Source organism: Leopardus geoffroyi, chromosome X (genome assembly GCF_018350155.1).
Source record: "Leopardus geoffroyi isolate Oge1 chromosome X, O.geoffroyi_Oge1_pat1.0, whole genome shotgun sequence".
Classification (NCBI taxonomy): domain Eukaryota; kingdom Metazoa; phylum Chordata; class Mammalia; order Carnivora; family Felidae; genus Leopardus; species Leopardus geoffroyi.
The window spans coordinates 58039176-58064208 of NC_059343.1; the positions used below are offsets into that span (position 1 = coordinate 58039176).

General features: G+C 37.1%; 1 protein-coding gene across 1 annotated transcript in view; it reads right to left on the reverse strand.

Annotated features, from left to right (window-relative positions):
• TEX11 (testis expressed 11) overlaps positions 1-25033 on the reverse strand; it is a 241843-nt gene that overhangs the window by 204793 nt on the left and 12017 nt on the right. The window contains exons 3-7 of the mRNA XM_045471521.1: positions 16154-16275; positions 15396-15480; positions 11927-12006; positions 6229-6309; positions 6021-6140 (exon numbers count right to left, since the gene is read on the reverse strand). Coding sequence (XP_045327477.1) covers positions 6021-6140; positions 6229-6309; positions 11927-12006; positions 15396-15480; positions 16154-16275 — 488 coding nt within the window. The remainder of the gene's footprint in view (positions 1-6020; positions 6141-6228; positions 6310-11926; positions 12007-15395; positions 15481-16153; positions 16276-25033) is intronic.

The window sequence follows — 25033 nt, forward strand, 5'->3', positions numbered from 1 at the left end:
GAATATATAATTCTCAAAATTCAACAATAAAAACAATCAAATAATCCAATTAGAAAATGGATAAGAAGCATGAACCTACATTTCACTTAAGAGAATATACAGAGAGCAAATAGGTACATGAAAAAATATTCAACATTAGTCATTAGGGAACTACAAATTAAACCATGATGAGATATCACTAGACATCTAATGGAATAAGTAATATAATTAATTAGTCACAATACCAAATGCTGGCAAGGATGCAGAAAATGGGATCTTCCATATATTGCTCATGGGTTTAAAATGGCACAGCCATTCAGGGCACCTGAGTGGCTCAGTCAGTTGAGCAACCGACCTCTGCTCAGGTCAGAATCTTGCGGTTCGTTGAGTCCTGCGTCGGACTCTGCTGACAGCTTAGAGCATGCAGCCTGCTTCAGATCCTCTGTCTTCCTTTCTTGCTGCCCCTCTCCCCCACTTTCATGCTCTCTCTCTCTCTCTCAAAAATAAACAAACATTTAAAAAATAAATAAAATAAAATAAAATAAAATAAAATAAAATAAAATGGCACAGCCACTCTAGAAAATAGTTTGGTCCTGGGGCGCCTGGGTGGCGCAGTCGGTTAAGCGTCCGACTTCAGCCAGGTCACGATCTCGCGGTCCGTGAGTTGGAGCCCTGCGTCGGGCTCTGGGCTGATGGCTCAGAGCCTGGAGCCTGTTTCCGACTCTGTGTCTCCCTCTCTCTCTGCCCCTCCCCCGTTCATGCTCTGTCTCTCTCTGTCCCAAAAATAAATAAACGTTGAAAAAAAAATTAAAAAAAAAAAAAAGAAAATAGTTTGGTCCTTTCTTAAAAAACAAACTAATAAACATACACTAACAATTCAACAGAGCAATTGCAATGCTGGGCATTCATCCCATCGAATTGAAAATTTACATCCACATACAAACCTCTACACAAATGTTCTAACTGACTTTATTTGTAATAGCCAAAAACTGGAGAAACCCAAATGCCTTCCATACTGAATGGCTAGACAAACTGTGATACATCCATACCATAGAATACTACTTACAAATAAAGAACAAAACTTTTTTTAATGTTTATTTATTTTTGAGGGAGAGAGAGAGACAGAGTGTGAATAGGGGAGGGGCATAGAGAGAGGAAGACAATTCGAAGCAGGTTCCAGGCTTTGAGCTGTCAGCACAGAGCCCAATGTGGGCCTTGAACTCATGAGCCACAAGATCATGACCTGAGCTGATGTTGGACACTTAACCAACTGAGCCACTCAAGTACCCCTAAAGAACAAACTATTGATACACAAAACTTGGATGGATGTCAAATAAATCATGCTAACTTTTAAAAGAGCAATATCAAAAGGTTACATACTATATGATTCTATTTATATAATCCCAAGTGACAAAATTTTAGAATATTAATATTCTATGATATTAATATAGAGAATTAGCTACTGGGAGAGAGAATATTAGCTGATGGGATTTGGGAATGGGGGAATGGACATGGTATAACTACAAAGAGGAAGCACAAGGGATCTTTGTGGTGATGGAATTGTTCTAGATCTTGATTGTGTTGTTGGTGGTTATATGAATCTATCCATGGGATAAAACTGTATAGAACTACAGACACACATAGAAGTTTATCATGTAACACTGGTGAAATATGAATATGGCCTATGGATTGTAATAATGTCAATTTCCTGGTTTTATAATGCACTATATTTACATAAGAGATTACCACTGAGGAAAACTGGGTGAAAGGTACACCAGAACTCTCCTTACTGTTTTTGCAACTTCCTGTGAATCTAAAATTATTTCAAAGTAAAAAAAAATTTAGGGGCACCTGGGTGGTTCAGTCAGTTTAAGCATCCAACTCTTGATTTCAGCTGAGGTCATGATCTCACAGTTGGTGAGTTCAAGCCCCACAATCAGGCTCTGTGCTGACAGCATGGAGGCTGCTTGGGATTCTCTCTCTCCCTCTCTCTCTGCCCCTCCACTGCTCACTCTCTCTCTCTCAAAATAAGTAAAAAAATTTTTTAAAAAGAAAGGTCTTTTAAGAAAAAAATTTTTTAATCACATTAGTTAATATCATCAATTTCATCAGAAAAGTTTAAGTATCTGGAAGCTGTCAAATTCTTGATGGAGGTAGAAGTTTTCCAAAATTCTAACTTTTACTTAAAAGCTTAAATTTTATCCCCATCAACAAGTACTGTCGGTTGCTTTCCTTGAAGTCACATTCTCACTTTATTCATTTTAATGAAAATATATGCTGGAGCGCCTGGGTGGCTCAGTTGGTTAAGCGTCTGACTTCAGCTCAGATCATGATCTCGCGGTTTGTGAGTTCGAGCCCTGTGTCAGGCTCTGTGCTGACAACTTGCTCAGAGCCTGGAGCCTGCTCTGGATTCTATCTCCCTTTCTCTCTGCCCCTGCCCCGCTCACACTCTGTCTCTTTCTCTCTCAAAAATAAACATCAAAAAAATTTTTTTAATGAAAATTTATACCAAATACCCAAATCTGAATGAACACAATTTATCTATCAGTCACTCTTTCCAGTAAAAACAGTGATATGTGAAAATAGAAGTAGCTAATTCAGCTCACCCGAAGCAGGGCTCATGCTCACCCAAAGTGGGGCTTGTGCTCAACTGAAGGAGGGGCTCGAGCTCACCCCCGATGTGGGACTCGAACTCACAAAGTCAGATGCTTAATGACTGAGCCACCCAGGTGCCCAAGAGAGAGAATCTCAAGCAGGTTCCATGCCCAGCTGGAGCCCAACACAGGGCTTAATCCCACAATGCTGGGATCACGAACTGAGTCGAAATCAAGAGTCAGACACTCAACTGACTGAGACATCCAGGCACCCCATTACTACTTTTTTAACTAGTAGAGAGAGACAGTAGACCACAGCCCTTGGTATAATAGAGAAACTGGGCTTTCCACTTGCTTTGCATTGTCAGCGTACCCTCCATCAGTGTTTATGGATAAACTCATGTTTCCTATATCCATGTGACCCTGCCAGAGTCTACAAGTGGTCTTACCCTAGTAAAGTGGGGAAGGGAACAGAAGCAAAACAGACATATAGATCAATGAAAAGTAATCAAGAGTCCAGAAATAAACCCTCACATTTACGATCAACTGATTTTTGACAAGGGTGCCAAGATCATTCAATAGGGAAAGAATAGTCTTTTCAACAAATGGGGCTGGGACAACTGGATGATTTCACTCATATGTGGAATTTAAGAAACAAAACAGATGACCATATGAAAAGGGGGAAAAAAAGAGAGGGAAACAAACCATAAAAGACTCTTTATGATAGAAAACAAACTGAGGATTGATGGAAGGTAGTATGTGGGGTATGGGCTAAATGTGTGATGGGTATTAAGGAGGACACTTATTGTGTTGAGCATTGGGTGTTACATATAAGCGATGAATCACTACTACTAAATTCTACACCTGTAAACAATGTTACACTATATGTTAACTAACTAGAATTTAAATAAAAAATTTATAAAGAAAAAAAGGAATTTAAAAGCATCCTCCCTTGTTACATTTATATCACATAAAAGAACATGTGAGTTTAAAATGTTAGTTCCATTAATTAAAATACATATGCAATACTATAATTTGCATATTTTCTTTACCTGTGTTTTATACTTTTTATGGATAGCTTCTTCTGTATCTACTTTATAGCATATATTCCATTATACCACAGTAATTGAATAACAGATATGAGTAAAATCCCTACCAGTTTATCTTGACCCCTATGATGATGCAATTATCTCAAGAGCTTCTCACTATAATCATGGCAGTCCTGTTGAAATGAAAAATTATGTCCAACCCAAATGAAAAACTTTGTGTAAAATAAAGTTGAATATATCTTATAACAAATGTTAAACTTTTACATGTGAATGGTTTTCCCCAAGAACATACAAAAGTTAATAAAATCCTCTTACTTTTCACATTAAAAAAAATTTTACTTTTAAGTAATCTTTCCTCCCAACATGGGGCTTGAACTTACAACCCTGAGATCAAGATTCGCATGTTTCACTGACTGAACCAGCCAGGCATCCCTAATAACTCTTCTTTAAATATTTGGTAGAATTCCCCTGTGAAGCCATCTGGCCCTGGACTTTCGTTTGTTGGGAGGTTTTTGACTACTGATTCAATTTCTTTGCTGGTTATCGGTATGTTCAATTTTTCTATTTTTCCTGTTTCGGTTTTGGTAGCTTATATGTTTCTAGCAATATATCATTTCTTCCAGATTGTCCAATTTGTTGGCACATAGTTTTTCATAATATTCTCTCATAATTGTATTTTTGTGGTATTGGTTTTCTTGCGTGGTTTTATTTGGGCCCTTTTTATTATTTTTTAAAATTATTTTTTTATCATTTTTTGTTTATTTATTTTGAGAGAGAGAGCATAAGTGGGGAAGGGGCAGAGTGAGAGGGAGAGAGAGAGAATCCCAAGCAGGCTCCACAAAACCAGCACAGAGCCCAAGGCAGGTCTCAAACTCACTGAGAGATCATGATCTGTGCCGAAGGATACTTAACCGACTGAGCCACCCAGGCACCCCTGGGTCCTTTTCTTTTTGATAAGTCTGGCTAGAGGTTTATCAATTTTGTTAATTTTTTTCAAAGAATCAGCTCCTGGTTTCATTGATCAGTTCTATTTGTTTTAGTTTCTAAATCATTTATTTCTGCTCTAATCTTTTTTTTAAATTTTTTAAATGTTTATTTTGAGGAAGATAGACAGAGTATGAGCAGGGGAAGGGCAGAGAAAGAGGGAGACAGAGAATCCGGGCTATCGGAGCTATCAGCACAGAGCCCGACACGGGCTCAAACCCAATAATCATGAGATCATGACCTCAGCCGAAGTCAGACGCTTAACCAGACTGAGCCACCCAGGTGCCCCAATTTCTTTCTTTCTTTCTTTTTTTTTTTTTTTTCAATATATGAAGTTTATTGTCAAATTGGTTTCCATACAACACCCAGTGCTCATCCCAAAAGGTGCCTTCCTCAATACCCATCACCCACCCTCCCCCTCTCCCACCCCCCATCAACCCTCAGTTTGTTCTCAGTTTTTAACAGTCTCTTATGCTTTGGCTCTCTCCCACTCTAATCTCCTTTTTTTTATTTCCTTCCCCTCCCCCATGGGTTTCTGTTAAGTTTCTCAGGATCCACATAAGAGTGAAAACATATGGTATCTGTCTTTCTCTGTATGGCTTATTTCACTTAGCATAATAACACTCTCCAGTTCCATCCATGTTGCTACAAAGAGGCGCCCCAATTTCTGCTCTAATCTTTATTATTTCCTTCCCTCTGCTGGCTTGATTGTGGTAAAGGTTGCATAATTCTGTGAATATACTTAATCACTGAATTGTACATTTTAAATGTGTGAATTTTATAGTATATGAATATCTCAATAAAGATGTTAAAAAAATAAAAATAAGTGGATTATATTAGATGATTTTTAAAGTCTCTTTCATTTCTAGAATTACATAATTACAGACAGCAAACTCATCATGGCTTACATTTTGTCAACTAAAAATGCATACCTAACTGCATGGTGATAAAGGAGGAAATCCACAAGCCAAACAGAGGTAACATACAACTTTAAACACTGATAACAGCAGACTTTCAGAAAACATCAGCAAACAACCCAGAACAATTGCAAATGAGAAGACTCTTTTCAGGCAATTATTTTAGGCAGACTGTGAAGGTAAGAGAGAGTCACAAACAGACAGGTATTTCAAGTACAGGCTACTGCCATAAATAAATGATGGATATTACATGCAATGATTGAAAACGATGTTTAGTTATATACCAGACTTTCTAACTTCAACCACCCCCACACAGATACCAATCACCATTAATGTTACCTTCAGATATAAAACAGAGATAAAATAAAAGGTCAAATATAATATCTATATAAAAATCCAATGACACCTGACTTTCTTCTAATAAGTTATATCTCATCACTTTTGCATTATATATACAAAATGCGCCACTATAAGACTGTAGTGACTATGATACCTACCGCCTCTGCTTGGTAAGAAACCACTTTGAAAAGGTCCCTCTCCATAGCACTCTTCTGCAAAGTTATGTCGGCCTCAGTGGAGGCTCTCTGCATTAATTTGCAATATAACTGCTCTAGACCCTGGAAAATAAAATCACAATACAATGTCATGACAAGAATAACCACAACTGTTACTAATAATGGCCACAGCTAAAAATCAGTAACTTACAACCATGGCAGCTTGAAAAAATCCATCAGCCATCATAGCATTTCCAACATCCACCCACCCTTTTCCTGTTTTCATATTCATCTGGAAGAGAGAAGTAAGAAAATAATTTTTAAAATTCACAACTTCTCCAAACTGGTTGAGGAAGGTAGTAGATAAAATATTTAATCGTCTGTCCATATTCAGTAGTGTAATCCACAAAAATAAAGTAACAGCATTTATTATAGTTCTATGTTCTGCTTTGAATTCCATAATTTAATAGAAATGGTCTCAAGAAAAGCAATAATAAAAAATTAATAATTTGAAAACACATCTTCTAAGAAATATTGAAAGAAAACATTGGGATAACTTAGGAGCAGACATTTCTGAAAAATTAATGTTTCACATACTTGAAGAAAGTTATATGATAAGCACTAGACTATAAGTCAACACATCTCAGTTCAGTTCTTAATTATATCTCTAATAAAATTTTTACTAATCCAACAATGTTTATTAAGTATCCTTTACAAGCCAGGCACACTAAAGAAGCTCACAATATCGTAACTAACAGACATCTAAATAGTTCATGTATAATATGGAAAAATGCTATGGAAGCAAACAAGAACTGAATCAAGATGGAGGATTGAGCAAACACTGCAGCCCTACCCCTTCTACCACAAATCCCTAGAAATGATGTGTATGTGTATATAAAATATATATAATAGATATACTATACATTTTCCTATATATTTATATATAGGACATAAGTACACTATAAACTTCAGTGTAAATTTTTATATACTATAAATCCCCAGATTACATATGTCATATCATATATTTGTAATGATAAATATAATCTCTAGGGATACACCCTAGAAATAAGAGAAAATATATTTTTTTCTTATTCAATAAGAGTCCTGGAAAATAAGTGGCATTTTCAGTTGACCTGAAATTATAAGGAACCTCTGAAAAATAGACAGCAAATGGGATGAAACAAAAACCCACATACTAAAATGTATAAAAATGCAAAATGTGGAAACATCCTGGATGTAAACAGTAGTATCAGGCAGTTGGCTTCCCCACCAAGAGTTATCTTCTCTCCTCCCCAGGAAGGAACAGTGAGTACAATCACATAGGCTGGAGAAAAATAGAGTTCCAGCAAAACATCCAGTCCTACTTCTCCATCAGTCACTGGATCAGGGTTATAATAAATAGCATGACTATTAAACTATCAAGGAATCTCAAATCAAATATGAGCAAGAATCATCAAACCCTTGAGGGAAACCAACCCCATGAAAGGACATCACACTCAACAAACAGAAGAATATCTGAAGAAATAGAATTAAAAAAACTAACAGATAGAAATAGGGAAATATCATTTTTTTAAAGCTTTTTTAAATGTTTGTTTATTTGGGGAGAGACAGGGAGAGAAAGGAGCAGAGAGATGGAGAAAAACCCAAGCAGGCTCTGTGCTGTCAGTGCAGAGCCCAACGCTTCAGAAGAAACCAAACCTACCCACACCTTGATCTTGGATGTCCAGCCTCCAGAATTGTGAAAAAATAAATGTGCATTGTTTAAGCCACCCAGTCTGTGTTATTTTGTTATGGAGGCCCTAGAAAACTAATATAGTGATACTAGCATATGATTAAAATATATGGAGGTAGGGGCGCCTGGGTGGCTCAGTCGGTTAAGTGTCAGACTCTTGATTTCAGCTCAGGTCATGATCTCACAGTTTGTGAGATCGAGCCCTGCGTCAGGCTCTGCACTAACAATGTAGAGCCTATTTGGAATTCTCTCTCTCCCTCTCTGCTCCACCTATCTCTCTCTCTCTCTCAAAAATAAATAAATGAACTCTAAAAAAATTTAAGAAAATAAAATAAAATATATTGAGGTAACCATGAGAAATGAAAACAGAAATGATTACAAGTAATAGCCTTAAAATAGGAAGAAAAAAAAAACCCGTATGTACAAGGCAATTCATTGCAGCACTGAAATGTCCATGGAAGGAAGCTGGTTGAACACGATATGGTACATGTACCAACCGAATACTATGTAGCTATAAAAAAAAATGAGGAATATCTCTACATACTGCTATGGAGTGATCTCTAGGCTATAATGTTAAATGAGGTAAAAAAAAAAAAAGTGGAGAAAAGTATATATATGGAATGCTACTTACTATTTATCTAAGAACCTTTGGGGGAGGGGAAAATTTTATTTTTATAAAACAAATGTTTGCTTTTATTTAAAAAACAAAAGGATAACCAATAAAATAAACAAAAATAGCTATCCACAGGGGAAGGGAGGGAACAGGGTGGAGAGGACACAGATGGAGGCTAGACTTAACTGAATATACTTCCCTTAGTAGATTCGACTTTGGAACCATGTAAATATTTGACACAATTATAAAACAATATTCAATCAAAATGGCAGAAAAAAAGCAACAGCTAAAAAGCAAGAGCAAACAAAAATAAATGAATCTAACTATGTATCAAGTCAATCTATAGTTTCATCACAGAAAAAGAAATTATTTCAAGTACTTTTAAAACAATATTTCAATAATATTAAAACAATACTTTGACTATACACCCCTAATGAAACAGATCCTAAGAATAAAAGCAGTGCAAAAAAAATCTCTTGAACTATTTTTAGAAATCATTCTTTATTATCGACATTGCTATCTTATAAAACTACCATACATTTTTTGGATAAAACCAGTTATTCACTATATTAATGTTGTTAGGCACCAATATTGTCAGGACTAGGAAAAGAGACACAAATATAAAATTAAGAAGCTAAGTAAAATCCTATAATCCTAAATATCACTGGAAATATCACTATGAATTCATCATATATTTTCTCTTTCAAAAAATATGTATTTCATATCTATGTCCAGTAAAAAGGTCTAGGAACAATGACCAATGCAATAGCAATGAGCACTTGTAATTTCCAGATTGTGGTTTCTAAATAACATTCTCCACTAAAAGGAAACAGGGCTCCTTCAAAGAATGAATAATTTCTGCTCTAGGGCAAGAACTACACAAGATGAGCCTGGACATCTTGTCACATTAGAAATCAAATTTTAGGGGAGCCTGGGTGGCTCAGTTGGGTAAGTGTCCGACATCAGGTCAGGTCATGATATTGCAGTTTGTGGGTTTGAGCCCCGCGACGGGCTCTGTGCTGACAGCTCAGAGCCTGGAGCCTGTTTCGGATTCTGTGTCTCCCTCTCTCTCTGCCCCTCTCTGACTCGTGCTCTGTCACTCTCTCAAAAATAAATAAACATTTTTTAAAAAGAAATCAAATTTTATGTGATTATTATTTCAGTTTTACTATTAAAGATTACTGGAGTAGTGTCAAAAGGCTTCAGAATCACTTCCAGAGGCTCCTTCTGGCCAAAGATAGGTGCTTCAATAAGAATAATTACAATGGATTGAAATGCATTAAAAATGTTAAAAATCCATGAGTTCACAACGAAACTTTTAAAAAATCTATGTATCATTTTTTTTTAATTTAAAATTTCAGTGCTTTATTATTAAATTTTTTTAACCTTTTTTTAATTTTTTATTTTTGAGACAGGGAGAGACAGAGCATGAACAGGGGAGGGTCAGAGAGAGGGAGACACAGAATCTGAAACAGGCTCCAGGCTCTGAGCTGTCAGCACACAGCCCGACGCAGGGCTCGAACTCACGGACCGCGAGATCATGACCTGAGCCGACGTCGGCCGTTTAACCGACTAAGCCACCCAGGCACCCCTATGTGAGTATCATTTAAGGATGTTAGAGAAATAAGTCATTGTTCTGAAAACTGCTAAATAAAGGGAAAGAGTCAAGACCGCCCTTTCTTATAAAGGTATACTTCAAGGTAGCCAAATAGTTGATGAGGGAAAGTTTTTCTCTATTCCAGTAAATAAACAAAGAAGGAATATAGAAGTAGAATATGCAAACACCTACAGAAATAATGGATCTAAGGACAATAATCATCAAAGGGCACTAACACAAAAGAGACAAACAGACATTGGTGCTTCCTGATGGAAGTACACCATATTGCCTATGAATTATTCTTGACAAAATCAAACCTGAATCAGATCAAGTTTCTGAATCTACCTGCCAGTTTACAGGAAAAACAGGGAACAGAGGACTATATTAAATGACACCATAAGGATACAGTCATCGGAATCCAGAATTTAAGAAACTCTATAGTACCAACAATCTCGTTTCTTCAACAAATAAATTTTTCAACAGATTAAAAACAGGAGGGGAAACATGTAGATTAAAAGAGACATATTAACAAAACACAAGATGTGGACTTTCTTTAATTCTGGTTCTAAGAAAACAACGGGAAAGAGGGAGAGAAAGAAGTGAGCAAGAACAAATGAGAAAGTAAGAATGTGGGAGCATACAGCCAGAAGGGGAAGACTGGATATTTGATTATTTTAGGAAATCTTTGTTAAATTTTAGCAGGTGTGATAATGGGCATTGGGTTTGTCTGAATAAAAAAGACACCTTAGGGGCGCCTGGGTGGCTCAGTTGATTGAGCGTCCGACTTCAGCTCAGGTCATGATCTCATGGTTTGTGAGTTCGAGCCCTGCGGCAGGCTCTGGGCTCACAGCTCAGAGCCTGGAGCCTGCTTCAGATTCTGTCTCCCTCTCTCTCTGCCCTACCCCTGCTCACACTCTTTCTCTCTCAAAAATAATAAATAAACATTAAAAAAAATGTTTTAAAAAGACACCTTAGGGGCACCTGGGTAGCTCAGTCGGTTAAGCATCTGACTTCGGGTCAGGTCATGATCTCACGGTTTGGAAGTTCAAGGTCCACATCGGGCTCTGTGTTGAAAGCTCAGAGCCTGGAGCCTTCTTTGGATTCTGTGTCTCCCTCTCTCTCTGCCCCTCCCCCACTCATACTCTCTGTCAAAAATAAAAATAAAACATTAAAAAAAATTTTTTTGGGGGGCACCTGGGTGGCGCAGTCGGTTAAGCGTCCGACTTCAGCCAGGTCACGATCTCGCGGTCCGTGAGTTCAAGCCCCGCGTCGGGCTCTGGGCTGATGGCTCAGAGCCTGGAGCCTGTTTCCGATTCTGTGTCTCCCTCTCTCTCTGCCCCTCCCCCGTTCATGCTCTGTCTCTCTCTGTCCCAAAAATAAATAAACGTTGAAAAAAAAAATTTTTTTTTAAAGACATCTTGTCATTTAGAGACACATATTGAAATATTTATGAACAAAGTGCTGTATTTTGGATTTGTTTCAAAATAATCCACAGGGCCAGGGATTTGCTGTTGGAGGAGATATAGAAAAAATGAGTGATCAGGAATTGGAGGTTATTCTAGCTGAGCGATGGGTAAATGGGGGAATCATTGTACTATCTTTGTGCATACACTTGAGCTTTTCAATAAAATAGTGTTTTACAACACTGGAAAAATATTTTCCACTAAAAAAATATACTTACTTCCAGGGAGCAGGACAGGTGGGAAGGATGGAGCAGAGAACTATTATTTTTTTTACTTATCATAAATCCTGAATTTAAGTTCAACATTTAGTCCACTGAATCACTGTAATGACAATAGTACTGCTGAGACCTTTAATTGTAATAGGTATAATTATCCTAAAAGGAACATGGATAGCACTAAAGGATATAACCCCCTTCCAGGTTCACACTAACTTTAACCATCTTCATAAGGAGTAACGACTATCTCATTGCATCTGCACTTTCTCCTCATTTAAATCGGACTTACCAAAATCTGTCTTCGAATAGCATCTTCTGAAGCAGTTGAGCCTTCACACATACACATCAACTTGCAAGCAACATGCCGTACTGCAAAACAGTAATTAGATGCCCATAAACACAAAACATTCATTCTCCTTTTATATACACTTACAAAAAGAAATGAGCAAAGTGCAAGCACTTTTGTTGTTAAAGTAGTAACTTTAAAGTCTTTTTGAGAAAAAATCAATTATCAAAAGTAAATGACCTGAAAATTATCAAATGAATTATTTGCTTAATGCTCCAATCAGATATTTAATTTTCAAATTTTAATTTCTGCAGGTCTTAAATTCTGAAGACTTACTAAAGACACCTGATTCCATTTGATGCTCTTGTATGTACCATGCTGACAGCAAAATAATTCTAAGTACAATTGGAATCTAAAGATATTCAACATCTGACAAAATTTCTGAACATTAGAATAATTTTGGTTTTTTTTATTTTTTTTAATGTTTATTTGCTTTTGAGAGAGACACACAGAGTGTGAGCAGGAGAGGGTCAGAGAGAGAGGGAGATACAGAATCTGAAGCAAGCTCCAGGCTCTGAGCTGTCAGCACAGACCCTGATGTGGGACTCGAACTCAAAGAGTACGAGATCATGACCTGAGCCAAAGTTGGACTCTTCACCAACTGAGCCACCCAGGCACCCCGGGCATAGTTTTAGATTATTCCCCTAAACTGTGAATCTGTCTAAATATATTCTTTTCTATAGATGATGTAAAAGTTCTTGAGGTATAACTCAGAAAATATAGATATCCTCTTCATATAGTTCATTTCCCCTGAAAATAGGAAAGTCTGAATAACTGTAAGCTCTTTATTTACACAGTTTCTCTCATCAGAAAACATGTCCACGTTTTAAAGATGACTTCAGGGGCACCTGGGTGGCTCATCAGTTAAATGTCCAACTTCGGCTCAGATCATGATCTCACGGTTCGTGGGTTTGAGCTCCACATGTGGCTGGCTTCAGATCCTCTGTCCCCCTCTCTCTGCCCCTCCTCCACTCTCTCTTTCTCTCTCAAAAGTAAATAAAAATTAAAAAACAATAAAGATGACTTCACAAGTAACTGAACTAGTTGTCCTGATGTTAGATGATCTCAGCAGCCATTCAACCTATACTAATACCATTTTCAATTAATATTCCATTGAAAAAGAGATTTGCCCAGGTGAAATTATGGGGTAATTAAAGTCAGTTTCTTATTATTCATCATGAAATGTACATTCTATTCATCCTTTAATAAAGTGGTTTCTGAAAAAAACTTTCATCAAATTAATACCTAATCATGTATTTACATTGTCTTACATTTCCAGTTTTGAAAATGTTTCCTTTATTTTTCGAAAGTTTACTAATTCTTTGGTATTCTCAAGGAACCTGATCTCTCAATTATTTTCCCTCTCTGGGAGAGATCCATCTACCAAATCTCTATTTGACAAGTAGTGAAAAATAGCTACAACAATGTTCCTTGATAGGCAGAATTGTAGGAGTTTAGAATTAATGCATTTTAATATCACACAGTTCAACTATGTACTATGTTTCTTCAACAGATAAACTTCTAACTCTTCTCTCCCCATAACTACAAGACCCAAGACTCCTAGGAGCAATGATATCCATATTTATCCGACAGTTACAGAGGTAGACCTATTCTCTAAGCATCCTAACAGAGGAATAGACTAATGAGTAAGTATATTATTGACTGTATTAACCACTAATTAATTACCCTAGACCTACAATGAAATTGTATACAGTTTGGTTTATATTCATAAACATAAATACTTAGCAATGAATTCCATTTGCTGCATACAGACAAAATTCATTTGTCTTCAGAAAGCCAAGCAGGCCAGAGATTCACGTTTTGGCTTGTTGCCTCGATGTATCCTTTATAATGGAGCAATATCCTTTCCACAAATGCATTAACTGTCACTATCACTGTTGGAAATGAGAAACTGCCAGCACACTAACCCAGCCATTTAGCTAAAGCACTAGAATTCTGCCAGACAGTGGACCACATTTAATGCATCCAAGCACATGAGTTTGGTTTGGGGGTTTTGTTTTGTTGTTGTTCTTTTAGTTTGCTCTCACAGGTAGAAAAAAATCCTATAATTGTTCTCAAGTAACTCAGTCCAAAGTCCATCAACCCACCTCATGAGGAAACTATTCTTTACCAATTTTTAAATCTAAATCTCTCACATAGCAACATTTCTCATTCTATTATTAATGGAGAAAGGAAACTGCTATTTGAGAGCCCTTCAGAATCCTGAAGATTCTGATCATCTCTTCTCCAGGAAAGATAATCCATGTGTCCTTTAACGTGTCAAGTTCTCATTTTCCCATCCTTTAATCATCTTTGTTTTTCACCACCAGACAATTTCTTGAGGTGATGCTTTTATTTGTGTGTATTTGTGTGTGTGTTAAACTGCATTCATAAATTAATATATTTTCTTTTACTCTTTACTCACTCTGTGGATGTGTATTTGTAATCTCCACTTTTCCCACTTAATTTTTTTTGTTCCAAATTTTTATTTGGGGTGTCTGGGTGGCTCAGTCAGTCAAGCCTCCGACTCTTGATTTCGGCTCAGGTCAGGATCTCAAAGTTTGTGAACTGGAGCCCTGCATCAGGCTCTGTGCTGACAGTGCGGAGCCTGCTTGGGATTCTCTCTCTCTCCCTCTGCCCCTCCCCTGGTTCATGCTCTCTCTCTCTCAAAAATAAACACTTTTTAAAAATAATAAAATAAAAATGAATTCTAGTTAGTTAACATACAGTGCAATGTTGGTTCCAGAAGTAGAATTCAGTGATTCATCACTTACATACAACACCCAGTGCTCATCATAACAAGTGCCCTCCTTAATACCCATCACCCATTTAGCTCATCCTTCACCCACCTCCTTCCATCACCCCTCAGTTTGTCCTCCAATTTAAGAGTCTCTTATGGTTTGCTTCTTTTTCTTCTTTCCTGTATGTTCACTGTTTTGTATCTTAAATTCCACATATAAGTGAAATCATATGGTGTTTGTCTTTCTCCATTTCACTTAGCATAATACTCTCTAGCTCCATCCATGTCATTGCAAATAGCAAGATTTCATTCTTTTTGATAGCTGAGTAATATTCCATTGTATATATACACCACAGCTTCTTTATACACACCCTGATGTTTATAGCAGCATTATCAACAACAGCCAAATTATGGAAAGAGCCCAAATGTACATCAACTGATGAATAGATAAAGAAGCAGTGATGCTTTTAAACTTTTATTAATCAGGAGCTAACCTCTGAAAAATCACAAAATTCAAGATGTTTGCTTAAGAAACTTCTATGTATAGATCATTTTGTTTATTTTTCTTTTAATAAATACCCATTTATGAACTAGTCAAAATATTATTTAAACTGCAGGAACACAACCTAATGTATAATAAAAATATTCCTTGTAAAATGAATGTATACATACATTTAGCTTTCTGCTCTTCACTTATAACTGAACCTACTCTCTTGGTAACTGCCCAGTTCCATAGGTTTACTGCCATTTCTTCAACCTGGACAAGAAAAACATTTTATTAGCCAGTTAAAATACCATCCACTTCCAATGATATGGATTTTCTTGCATGTTTTATGCTTATGTGACTATTGTGGGTCATTTACAGGCCTCTCATAATCTAATCCCATTCTACCTTGCCTCCCAAAAACGTAGTCACATTATGTGACTGTCCCATGAACACAACTTGTTTATTTATATCTATGCACTTTTATTCATACTGCTGGCTTTACCTAATATACCTCCTCCCCTTGTCTTTATGTAACTCAAATCCAGTTCAGTCTCACACATGAAGCTTTCAGCAACCACTATAGTCTATATTGATCTCTCCCTTCTTTGAACTTCTATATTCATTAAATTTCACATAATTGAGCAATTAATTATGCCACTTTGTATAATTTATTCTTTGCTTTAGTTGTTTTTAAGCCATTAGGCTTGAAAATCCAAAGACAGATTTCTATGTATTTATAATGGTTAATCACAATGGCTATTTTTTTATATAATTAAAATGGTGAATCATCAAAACTTATCAGAGGCACCTGGCTGGTTCAGTCAGTGGAGCATGTGACTCCTGTCTTAGGGTTATGAGTTCACGCCCCACATTGAGTGTAGACATTCCTTAAAAATAAAATCTTTCAAAAATTTTTCATAAACAAAATTATTTTTATACCAACCTGAGCATCCTGTATTTCAGCCATAGAATCCCTGTTGATATTTGCTATGTCATTGAAGAGTCTTTCAATTGCCTCAGGTATGCTAGGTGAATTATCTCTTACAATCAGGTTTTCAACAATTTCTGAAATAACAATGGATGATACAAGTGCTGTGAACTATCAACATTGGGAAAAAGTAGAAAATCATTTTTAAATCTGTTCTTAGATCTTTGGTAAAATAAATATAGCATGAAGAAACTTGAATTATCATTAGAGTAAAACCAAACTGGAGATAAAGTTTCTTTTAGGTAAGGGTAGAGTACAATTTCAAATAAAATTTGCATTCCCTGAGAGTCACTTGTTTAATAACTTAATCATCACTCATTGTCAGAAAGTAAAATGCCTTGACTTCACAAATAGGTCATCTTAAAACTGCAAGATTTAAATTAACAATGTCTTCAAAACTAGAAAATGCAGAAATTCTGAAGGGAGACTGAGAAGACCCATTAAAATTGAAATACTTATTAATATTTTTAAGCATTAGACAGACATAACTAACTCATGCTGGCACTGAAATCTTGACCTTACTTTGTGAGAAAAAAAAAATGACATGCCCAATTACCAACAACATTAACCAGTTATTGAATCTGTACAAGTGATGTCACCGTTTTCTAAACAATCTAAGTTCCAGATTCCATATAACTGAATCTTACTAGGCCACAGAATTCCTTAAAACCCAAGCATGATGTAAAATCATAATTAATGCCCTTCATCTTATCAAATTGAGGTTTTTCCAAACTCATGTAATAGAAGTCTCCATCACCTTTATACATCTCTAATTTCTTACATTTCTGAGCATCAACTAGCAAGAATGTTAATATTCTTAACAATACTATAAGAACACATTTTGAAAGAATTTTTAACATGCTACAATAATAAATCTGCTAAATTAAAAACTTTCAGTTAAACATCAGAAAATAGATTCATATTAAGACTTCATAAAGCAAAGAGGCACCCAGCTGGCTCAGTTAGTAAAGCATGCAACTCTTGATCTCAGGGTTGTGAGCTCAAGTCCCATGTGGGATGCAGATTACTTAATAAAAAAAGCAAAAAAAAAAAAAACCCACTTTAAAAATGGGCAGAAGATCTGAATAGACATTTTTCTAAAGAAGACATACAGAAAGCCAACAAGTACCTGAAAAGATGTTCAACATCACTAATCATCAGGGAAATGAAAATCAAAATCACAATGAGATAGCACCTCACACCTGTTAGAATGGCTAATATCAAACAGACAAGAAATAAGTGTTGGCAAGGATGTGAAGAAAAAGGAACCCCTGCACACTGTTGGTGGGAATGTAAACTGGTGTAGCCACTACGTAAAACAGTATGGAAGTTTCTCAAAAAATTAAAAATAGACATACCATATGATCCAGCAATTCTACTTGTGGGTATTTATTCAGAGAAAATGAAAACAGTAACTTGAAAAAATATATGCTCCCCCACATTCATGGCAGTATTATTTACAATAATAACCAAAATATGGAAACAACCTAAGTGAACATCAACAGATGAATGGATAAAAATTTGCGGAATACATACAATGGAATATTATTCAGCCATAAAAGAATGAAATCTTTTTATCTGAATGAAATCTTGCAATCTGTGACAACGTAGATGGACCTTGAGGGCATTATGCTAAGTGAAATAAGTCAAATAGAGAAAAACATATATTATATAATCTCACTTATATGTGGAATCTTAAAAAAAAGACAAGCTCATAGATACAGAGAACAGACTGGTGGTTGCTGGCAGTGGGGGGTGCAAAATGGGGGAAGGGAGTCAAAGGTACAAACTTCTAGTTATAAAGTAAGTCATGGGGATGTAATGTACAGCATGGCAACAATAGCTAATGATACTGTATTGTGTATTTGAAAGGTGCTAAAAGAGTAAATCTTAAAAGTTCTCATCACAACAGGGGCACATGGGTGGCTCAGCCAGTTGAGCACCGAGCTCGGGTCATAATCTCATGGTCCTTGAGTTCGAGCCCCACATTGAGCTCTGTGCTGACAGCACAGAGCCTGGAGCCTGCTTCGGATTCTGTCTCCCTCTCTACCCCTCACCTGCTCATGCTGTCTCTCTTTCTCTTTCTCTCTCTCAAAAAATAAACATGAAAAATTCTTTTAAAGTTCTCATCACAAAAAAAACAACTTTGTAACTATTCATGGTGACAGATGTTAACTAGACTTGTTGTAGTCATTATTTCACAATATGTACAATTACCAAATCATTATGCTGTAGACCTGAAATTAATAGAATGTTGTATGTCAATTATACCTCAATAAAAAATAGGAAAGTTTAAAAATGTTTTTAAGTATCCAAATAGTATTTAAAAACAGATTCTTGAAATGTTTTTGGAAAGAAAACAAAAACCCAATGTAAATTTTTAATTTGAGCTCCTTTTTAAAAAAATTCAAATATATTTTAGTAGAATACTAATTATAACTTGTGGTTACATAATACATGAGATTGTAAAGACATTAATTCTGACTTGTCAATGTTCTCTTAATGTTTTATAGAATTCATTATCAGTATAATCCTGGTACTTTCAAAACATATTTTCAATGTCATTCAGTTGAGCAACTTGATTGACACCAGCTGAGGCAATGACAGCACTGCAGTGCTTTATGATAAAACGCAGTCATGTTTCCGATTCTGTGTCTCCCTCTCTCTCTGCCCCTCCCCTGTTCATGCTCTGTCTCTCTCTGTCCCAAAAATAAATAAACATTGAAAAAAAAAATTTAAAAAAAAAAGGGGCGCCTGGGTGGCGCAGTCGGTTGGGCGTCCGACTTCAGCCAGGTCACGATCTCACGGTCTGTGAGTTCGAGCCCCGCGTTGGGCTCTGGGCTGATGGCTCAGAGCCTGGAGCCTGTTTCCGATTCTGTGTCTCCCTCTCTCTCTGCCCCTCCCCTGTTCATGCTCTGTCTCTCTCTGTCCCAAAAATAAATAAACATTGAAAAAAAAAAATTTAAAACGCAGTCAGCAAAGCTAGGTAAGTAGTAGAGATCACAGAGCTGAATGGTTGACTTACATTATGAAGGAGACACTTCTGGGAGAAGCTCAGAAAAGAGCTTCTATAAATACAGCCTATTCCCGAGATCTGAAGACAACACGCTGTATTAACGTTTTATCAAGTAAGATTGTACATTTTGAAAGAAAATAATTAAATTATCTTTCCTAGCTGCTGAAATAAACTATGATTTACAGCATGACTTCAGTCAATTTAATTTAAATGAGATTCATCCTGATGGGGTCACTCTATTGAGATAGCCATGTTAATCAGTACCAATTAATTCTGATTTGGTAGACAGCATTCTAGGTATGGAATAATATAAAATAAGCATTTTCCCTATCCTTGAGAAAGGGAGGTTCCATTACAACATGGAAAAAATCTATCAAAAGTCCTGCCAAGTCTCTCCCTATGGCCTCCATCAGCTCAACCAGTCATTTGAAAGCCAAAGCAGCTCAAAGACCTGCCAGGGTCAATTCAAGATTTTACTCCGAGTCACAATGATTATCTGCAACCTCTTTAGTGAGAAAAAAACAAAAATGACAATAAAATTAACATTTGCATAGTGCTTTACAGTCTCAAAGCTTTTTCACCTGCATTCTCATTTACTCATCAATCTACTCTGCAAGGGAGCATTTTTTATTTTATAAGATGCAGAAACTGAAATTTAAAAAGTGCAGTGACTTCTCAAAGGTGATACAAAGAAAAAGTAGCAAACTAGGATTTGAACTCAGGCTTTCTCATTTGAAATCCTATACTTTCAACTATACTAGTTCTATAGGGAAAAGCCTGAAGCAAGTGATATGCCAAGATTGACACAACTAAAAAACAGCAGGGAAAGAAAAAATGAGCCAATACCATTCAGAGTACCATACTATAATTCTCATTGTGGGCTAAGAAAAGGTATTCCAGCACAGACTGGCTTGAATGAGGAGAGCCAAATATCCAAAGTGTCAAAAGGGCATGGCAAACTCAGGCAAACAGATTTAGTCTTACACTAAAATCAGAGTGTAGATCTTATTTTCCGTGGTCAAAAAGATAATCATTTTTTATACAATATTCCAGGAGGTCCAAACTGACAAACTGGGTATGGTATAAGGGAATCCAAGCAGTGACTCATAATGTACAAGTCAGGTGGAACTGCATGCACCACAGTTCAAAGAGAACTATTCACAGCAATGTATTGTACTTCTCAGCAGCATCTTGGTCCTAGAGGACTAGAAAAGGATGCAGGGCAGGCTAACTCCATGAAAATCATGACAAACAGAAATGATACAGCTAGCTCCAAAGCTCAACAGGTGCCTCGAGTATGTCCCCAGCATGTTAAATCTCAAACCTGATGGCCAGTATGACTTCACTTCAAACCAAACTCTTCCCTACTCCACTTTACTACTATTCTTTTTTTGCCCTGGACAGTACCAGCTCAGGGACTGGAGCAAATCTAAGCCTGAGCTCAACAGGAGGTAAAAAGCTATATAAAGTGTTGGAGGGCAAGTGGCTGGGAGTGTGGGGGAAGCAGGAGCTGACAGTATCATGCTAACCAAAAAGGAATTTCCAGCTTGATTCTGGTAAGGAAATACATCCAGTCACATTCAGTACACTAAACTTTGGAGACCAAAGGACTAAAAAAACAACTACCCATATATGCAACAATATGGATGAATTTCAAAACAATTATGCTTCAAGGCACCAGGGTGGCTCAGTCGGTTAAACGTCTGACTTCAGTTCAGGTCATGATCTCTCAGTTTGTGAGTTTGAGCCCAGCATCTGGCTGTTGGCTGTCAGCACAGAGCCTACTTGGGGTCTTCTGTCCCCTTCTCTCTCTGCCTCTCCCCCGTCTCAAAAATAAATAAACATTAAGAAAAACAATTATGCTTAGTGAAAGACAGCATAGAAAAAAAGGATACATACTGTATAATTTCATTTATAAATTAATCTACAGTGAGAAATCAGAACAGTCGTTGCCTAGAGTGGAGGGAGGGGTAGACTGACTACAAAGGGGCATGACAGAATTTTCTGAGATGAAAATGTTCTGTTTCTTTCTTTACTTAAAAAAAAATTTTTTTAAGGAGGCTCCACACTCAATGTGGGGCTCAAACTCACAACCCTGAGATCTAGAGCTGCATGCTTTACCAAATAAGCCAGCCAGGCATCCAGAGAATGTTCGGTTTCTTGATTCAAATGTTGTTTATATGGGTTACATTTGCCCAAAAAAGGCATCAACCTGTACATTTAAAATATGTGAATTCTACTGTGTGTAAAGTATGCCTAAATAAAACTGATTTCTAAGAAAGAACAAGAAAAGAAAAAAAAAGAAAGGAAAAGGAAGGAGGGAGGAAGGGCAGGCAGGGGAAAGAAAGAAAGAAAAAGTTCTACAGAGTTGAAATCCCTGGAAGCTATAGGTCAAGAGCAGGATAGCACAATATGGCATCAAACTTTGTTCAACATCAGGAAAGCAGCCTCAGGGCCACCTAGCTGGCTCAATGGGAGGAGCATCCGACTCCTAATCTTGGAGTCATGGGTTTAAGCTCCATGTTGTGTATAGTGATTACTAAAAACAAACAAAAAACTCAAAAAACAAAAGGCAGCCTCAAAGGTCAAGGAGGTTGGTCCACTTTGACAACCTTTACCCATTTCCCCACATCCCAGAAACACTGTAACCTATGTGAGAGGACAGAGAAGATGGATGTGTTAACTAACCTTATTGTGGTAATCATTCATATATATATACACACACCACACTGTATACCTTAAACTTACACAGTGTTATATGTCAATTATATCTCAGTAAAACTGGGGGGGAAATGGTGAACAGGAGAGTTGGCAACTGGAGTGCATATACAAAGAGCCCCAAGAGTCCTTTGAAAAGATGAACCAGAGATTCTAAATCTAGGGCCAAAGCCAAGTATAAAATAAGACAGCTGCTAGACTTTGGAGACAAGAACAAATCAGGCAGGTGGCACAGGCACACCAAAGCATGCTGAGTAACAGACTGATGTCAACCTTAAGTGAGGTTTTTCATGGCATAGCATTCTGTTCCTAGCCCTGTCCTATTTAACAATTTTATCAATGAGTTAGATGAAGAAGATGAGATAGATGATATAATCAGCAATAAAAATGAAATCTCCAGTTTGTAGCAATAGGATTAATGTCAGATAAAAAATTATTAGGGGTGCCTGGCTGGCTCAGTCAGTACACCAAGCAACTCTTGATCTCAGGTTCATGAGTTTAAGCCCCATGTTAGGTATGGGACCTGCTAAAAAAAAAGTATAGTCCTGCATTTAAGTCTTCAAAACTAACTGTACCAATATATGACAGTCAAGATGTAGCTTAGCAGCTTGTACTAAAAAAAGACTGAGGGTCTTTTGGGGGCAAAAAGCTCAAAATGAATCACTAGGGTAGTGCGACTGGCCACACACACACACCCCAAAAAAGGAAAACATAAATTTGATCTTAACTACATCAGTATATAACAGAATGATCACTCCTAAATCTATAAAGGATTGTTTTGTGCTGATCATATAAACCTTAAAGAATTGTGTTGTTATGACTACCATGTTTTAAGGAATAACATGAAAAGAATAGAGCATGTTCAGAGGACAGCACACAAGACATTGAAAGGACTAGAAACCATGGAATATGAGGAATGACTGAAGAAACTGAAAATGCTTAATCTGAAGAAGACTTCCCAGGCGACATAAATATCTTCAAATAGTTGAAGAGCTGGCATACAGAAAAGGAATTACACTTATTTAGCCCAAATGGGTATATAACTGAGACAAATTTCCTCTTGGTCTTGAAACTGAACTGTTTATACAAAAAGATGGATATTGGGATGCCTGGTGGCTCAGTTGGTTAAGCGTCCAACTTCGGCTCAGGTCATGATCTCGTGGTTTGTGAGTTCCAGTCTCACGTCAGGCTCCGTGCTGACAGCTTGCTCAGAGCCTGGAGCCTGTTCTGGATTCTGTCTCCCTTTTTCTCTGCCCCTCCCCCGCTCACACTCTGCCCCTGTCTCTCTCAAAAATAAATAAACATTAAAAAAAATTTTTTTTAAAGATGGATGTTATATCAATTTTCCCTGACAAGAAAATGACCTAGAACTGCCACATGATCTTTTGTGGTTCATTTGAACAAAATTTGACAGAAAACATTACGTGTACAGAAGAGAAAACACAAATGACCCGTAAATCTATAAAAATACACCCAACTTCACTAGTTACCAGGGAAATGAAAACTAAAATAACACTCATGGGAACATCTGGAGAGCTCAGTCAATTAACTGAGCATCTGACTCAATTTCAGCTGGGGTCATGATCCCAGGGTTATGGAATCAAGCCCCACATTGGGCTCCATGCTGAGAGTGGAACCTGCTTAAGATTCTCTCTCTCATATAATTTAGAAGACACACTGTTGAGTTTCCCTGATCTATGCTCACTTCTGTCTTTAAAATGTATTTGTTCCCATTCACAATTGCACCAAGAAGCATAAAATACCTAGGGATAAATCTAACCAAAGATGTAAAAGATCTGTAGGCTGAAAACTATAGAAAGCTTATGAAGGAAATTGAAGAAGATACAAAGAAATGGAAAAACATTCCGTGCTCATGGATTGGAAGAATAAATATTGTTAAAATGTCAATACTACTCAAAGCTATCTACACATTCAATGCAATCCCAATCAAAATTGCACCAGCATTCTTCTCGAAGCTAAAACAAGCAATCCTAAAATTCATATGGAACCACAAAAGGCCCTGAATAGCCAAAGTAATTTCGAAGAAGAAGACCAAAGCAGGAGGCATCACAATCCCAGACTTTAGCCTCTACTACAAAGCTGTAATCGTCAAGACAGCATGGTATTGGCACAAAAACAGACACATACACCAATGGAATAGAATAGAAACCCCAGAACTAGACCCACAAAAGTATGGCCAACTAATCTTTGACAAAGCAGGAAAGGACATCCAATGGAAAAGACAGTCTCTTTAACAAATGGTGCTGGCAGAACTGGACAGCAACATGCAGAAGGATGAAACTACACCACTTTCTTACACCATTCACAAAAACAAACTCAAAATGGATAAAGGACCTGAATGTGAGACAGGAGACCATCAAAACCCTAGAGGAGAAAGCAGGAAAAGACCTCTCTGACCTCAGCAGCAATTTCTTACTTGACACATCCCCAAAGGCAAGGGAATTAAAAAGCAAAAATGAACTACTGGGACCTCATGAAGATAAAAAGTTTCTGCACAGCAAAGGAAACAATCAACAAAACTAAAAGGCAACCAACGGAATGGGAAAAGATATTTGCAAATGACATATCGGACAAAGGGTTAGTATCCAAAATCTATAAAGAGCTCACCAAACTCCACACCCGAAAAACAAACAATCCAGTGAAGAAATGGGCAGAAGGGCGCCTGGGTGGCTCGGTCGGTTAAGCGTCCGACTTCGGGTCAGGTCATGATCTCACGGTCCGTGAGTTCAAGCCCTGCGTCGGGCTCTGTGCTGACAGCTCAGAGCCTGGAGCCTGTTTCGGATTCTATGTCTCCCTCTCTCTCTCTGCCCCTCCCCTGTTCATGCTCTGTCTCTCTCTGTCTCAAAAATAAATAAACGTTAAAAAAATTAAAAAAAAAAGAAATGGGCAGAAAACATGAATAGACACTTCTCTAAAGAAGACATCCGGATGGCCAACAGGCACATGAAAAGATGCTCAACGTCGCTCCTCATCAGGGAAATACAAATCAAAACCACACTCAGATATCACCTCACGCCAGTCAGAGTGGCCAAAATAAACAAATCAGGAGACTATAGATGCTGGAGAGGATGTGGAGTAAT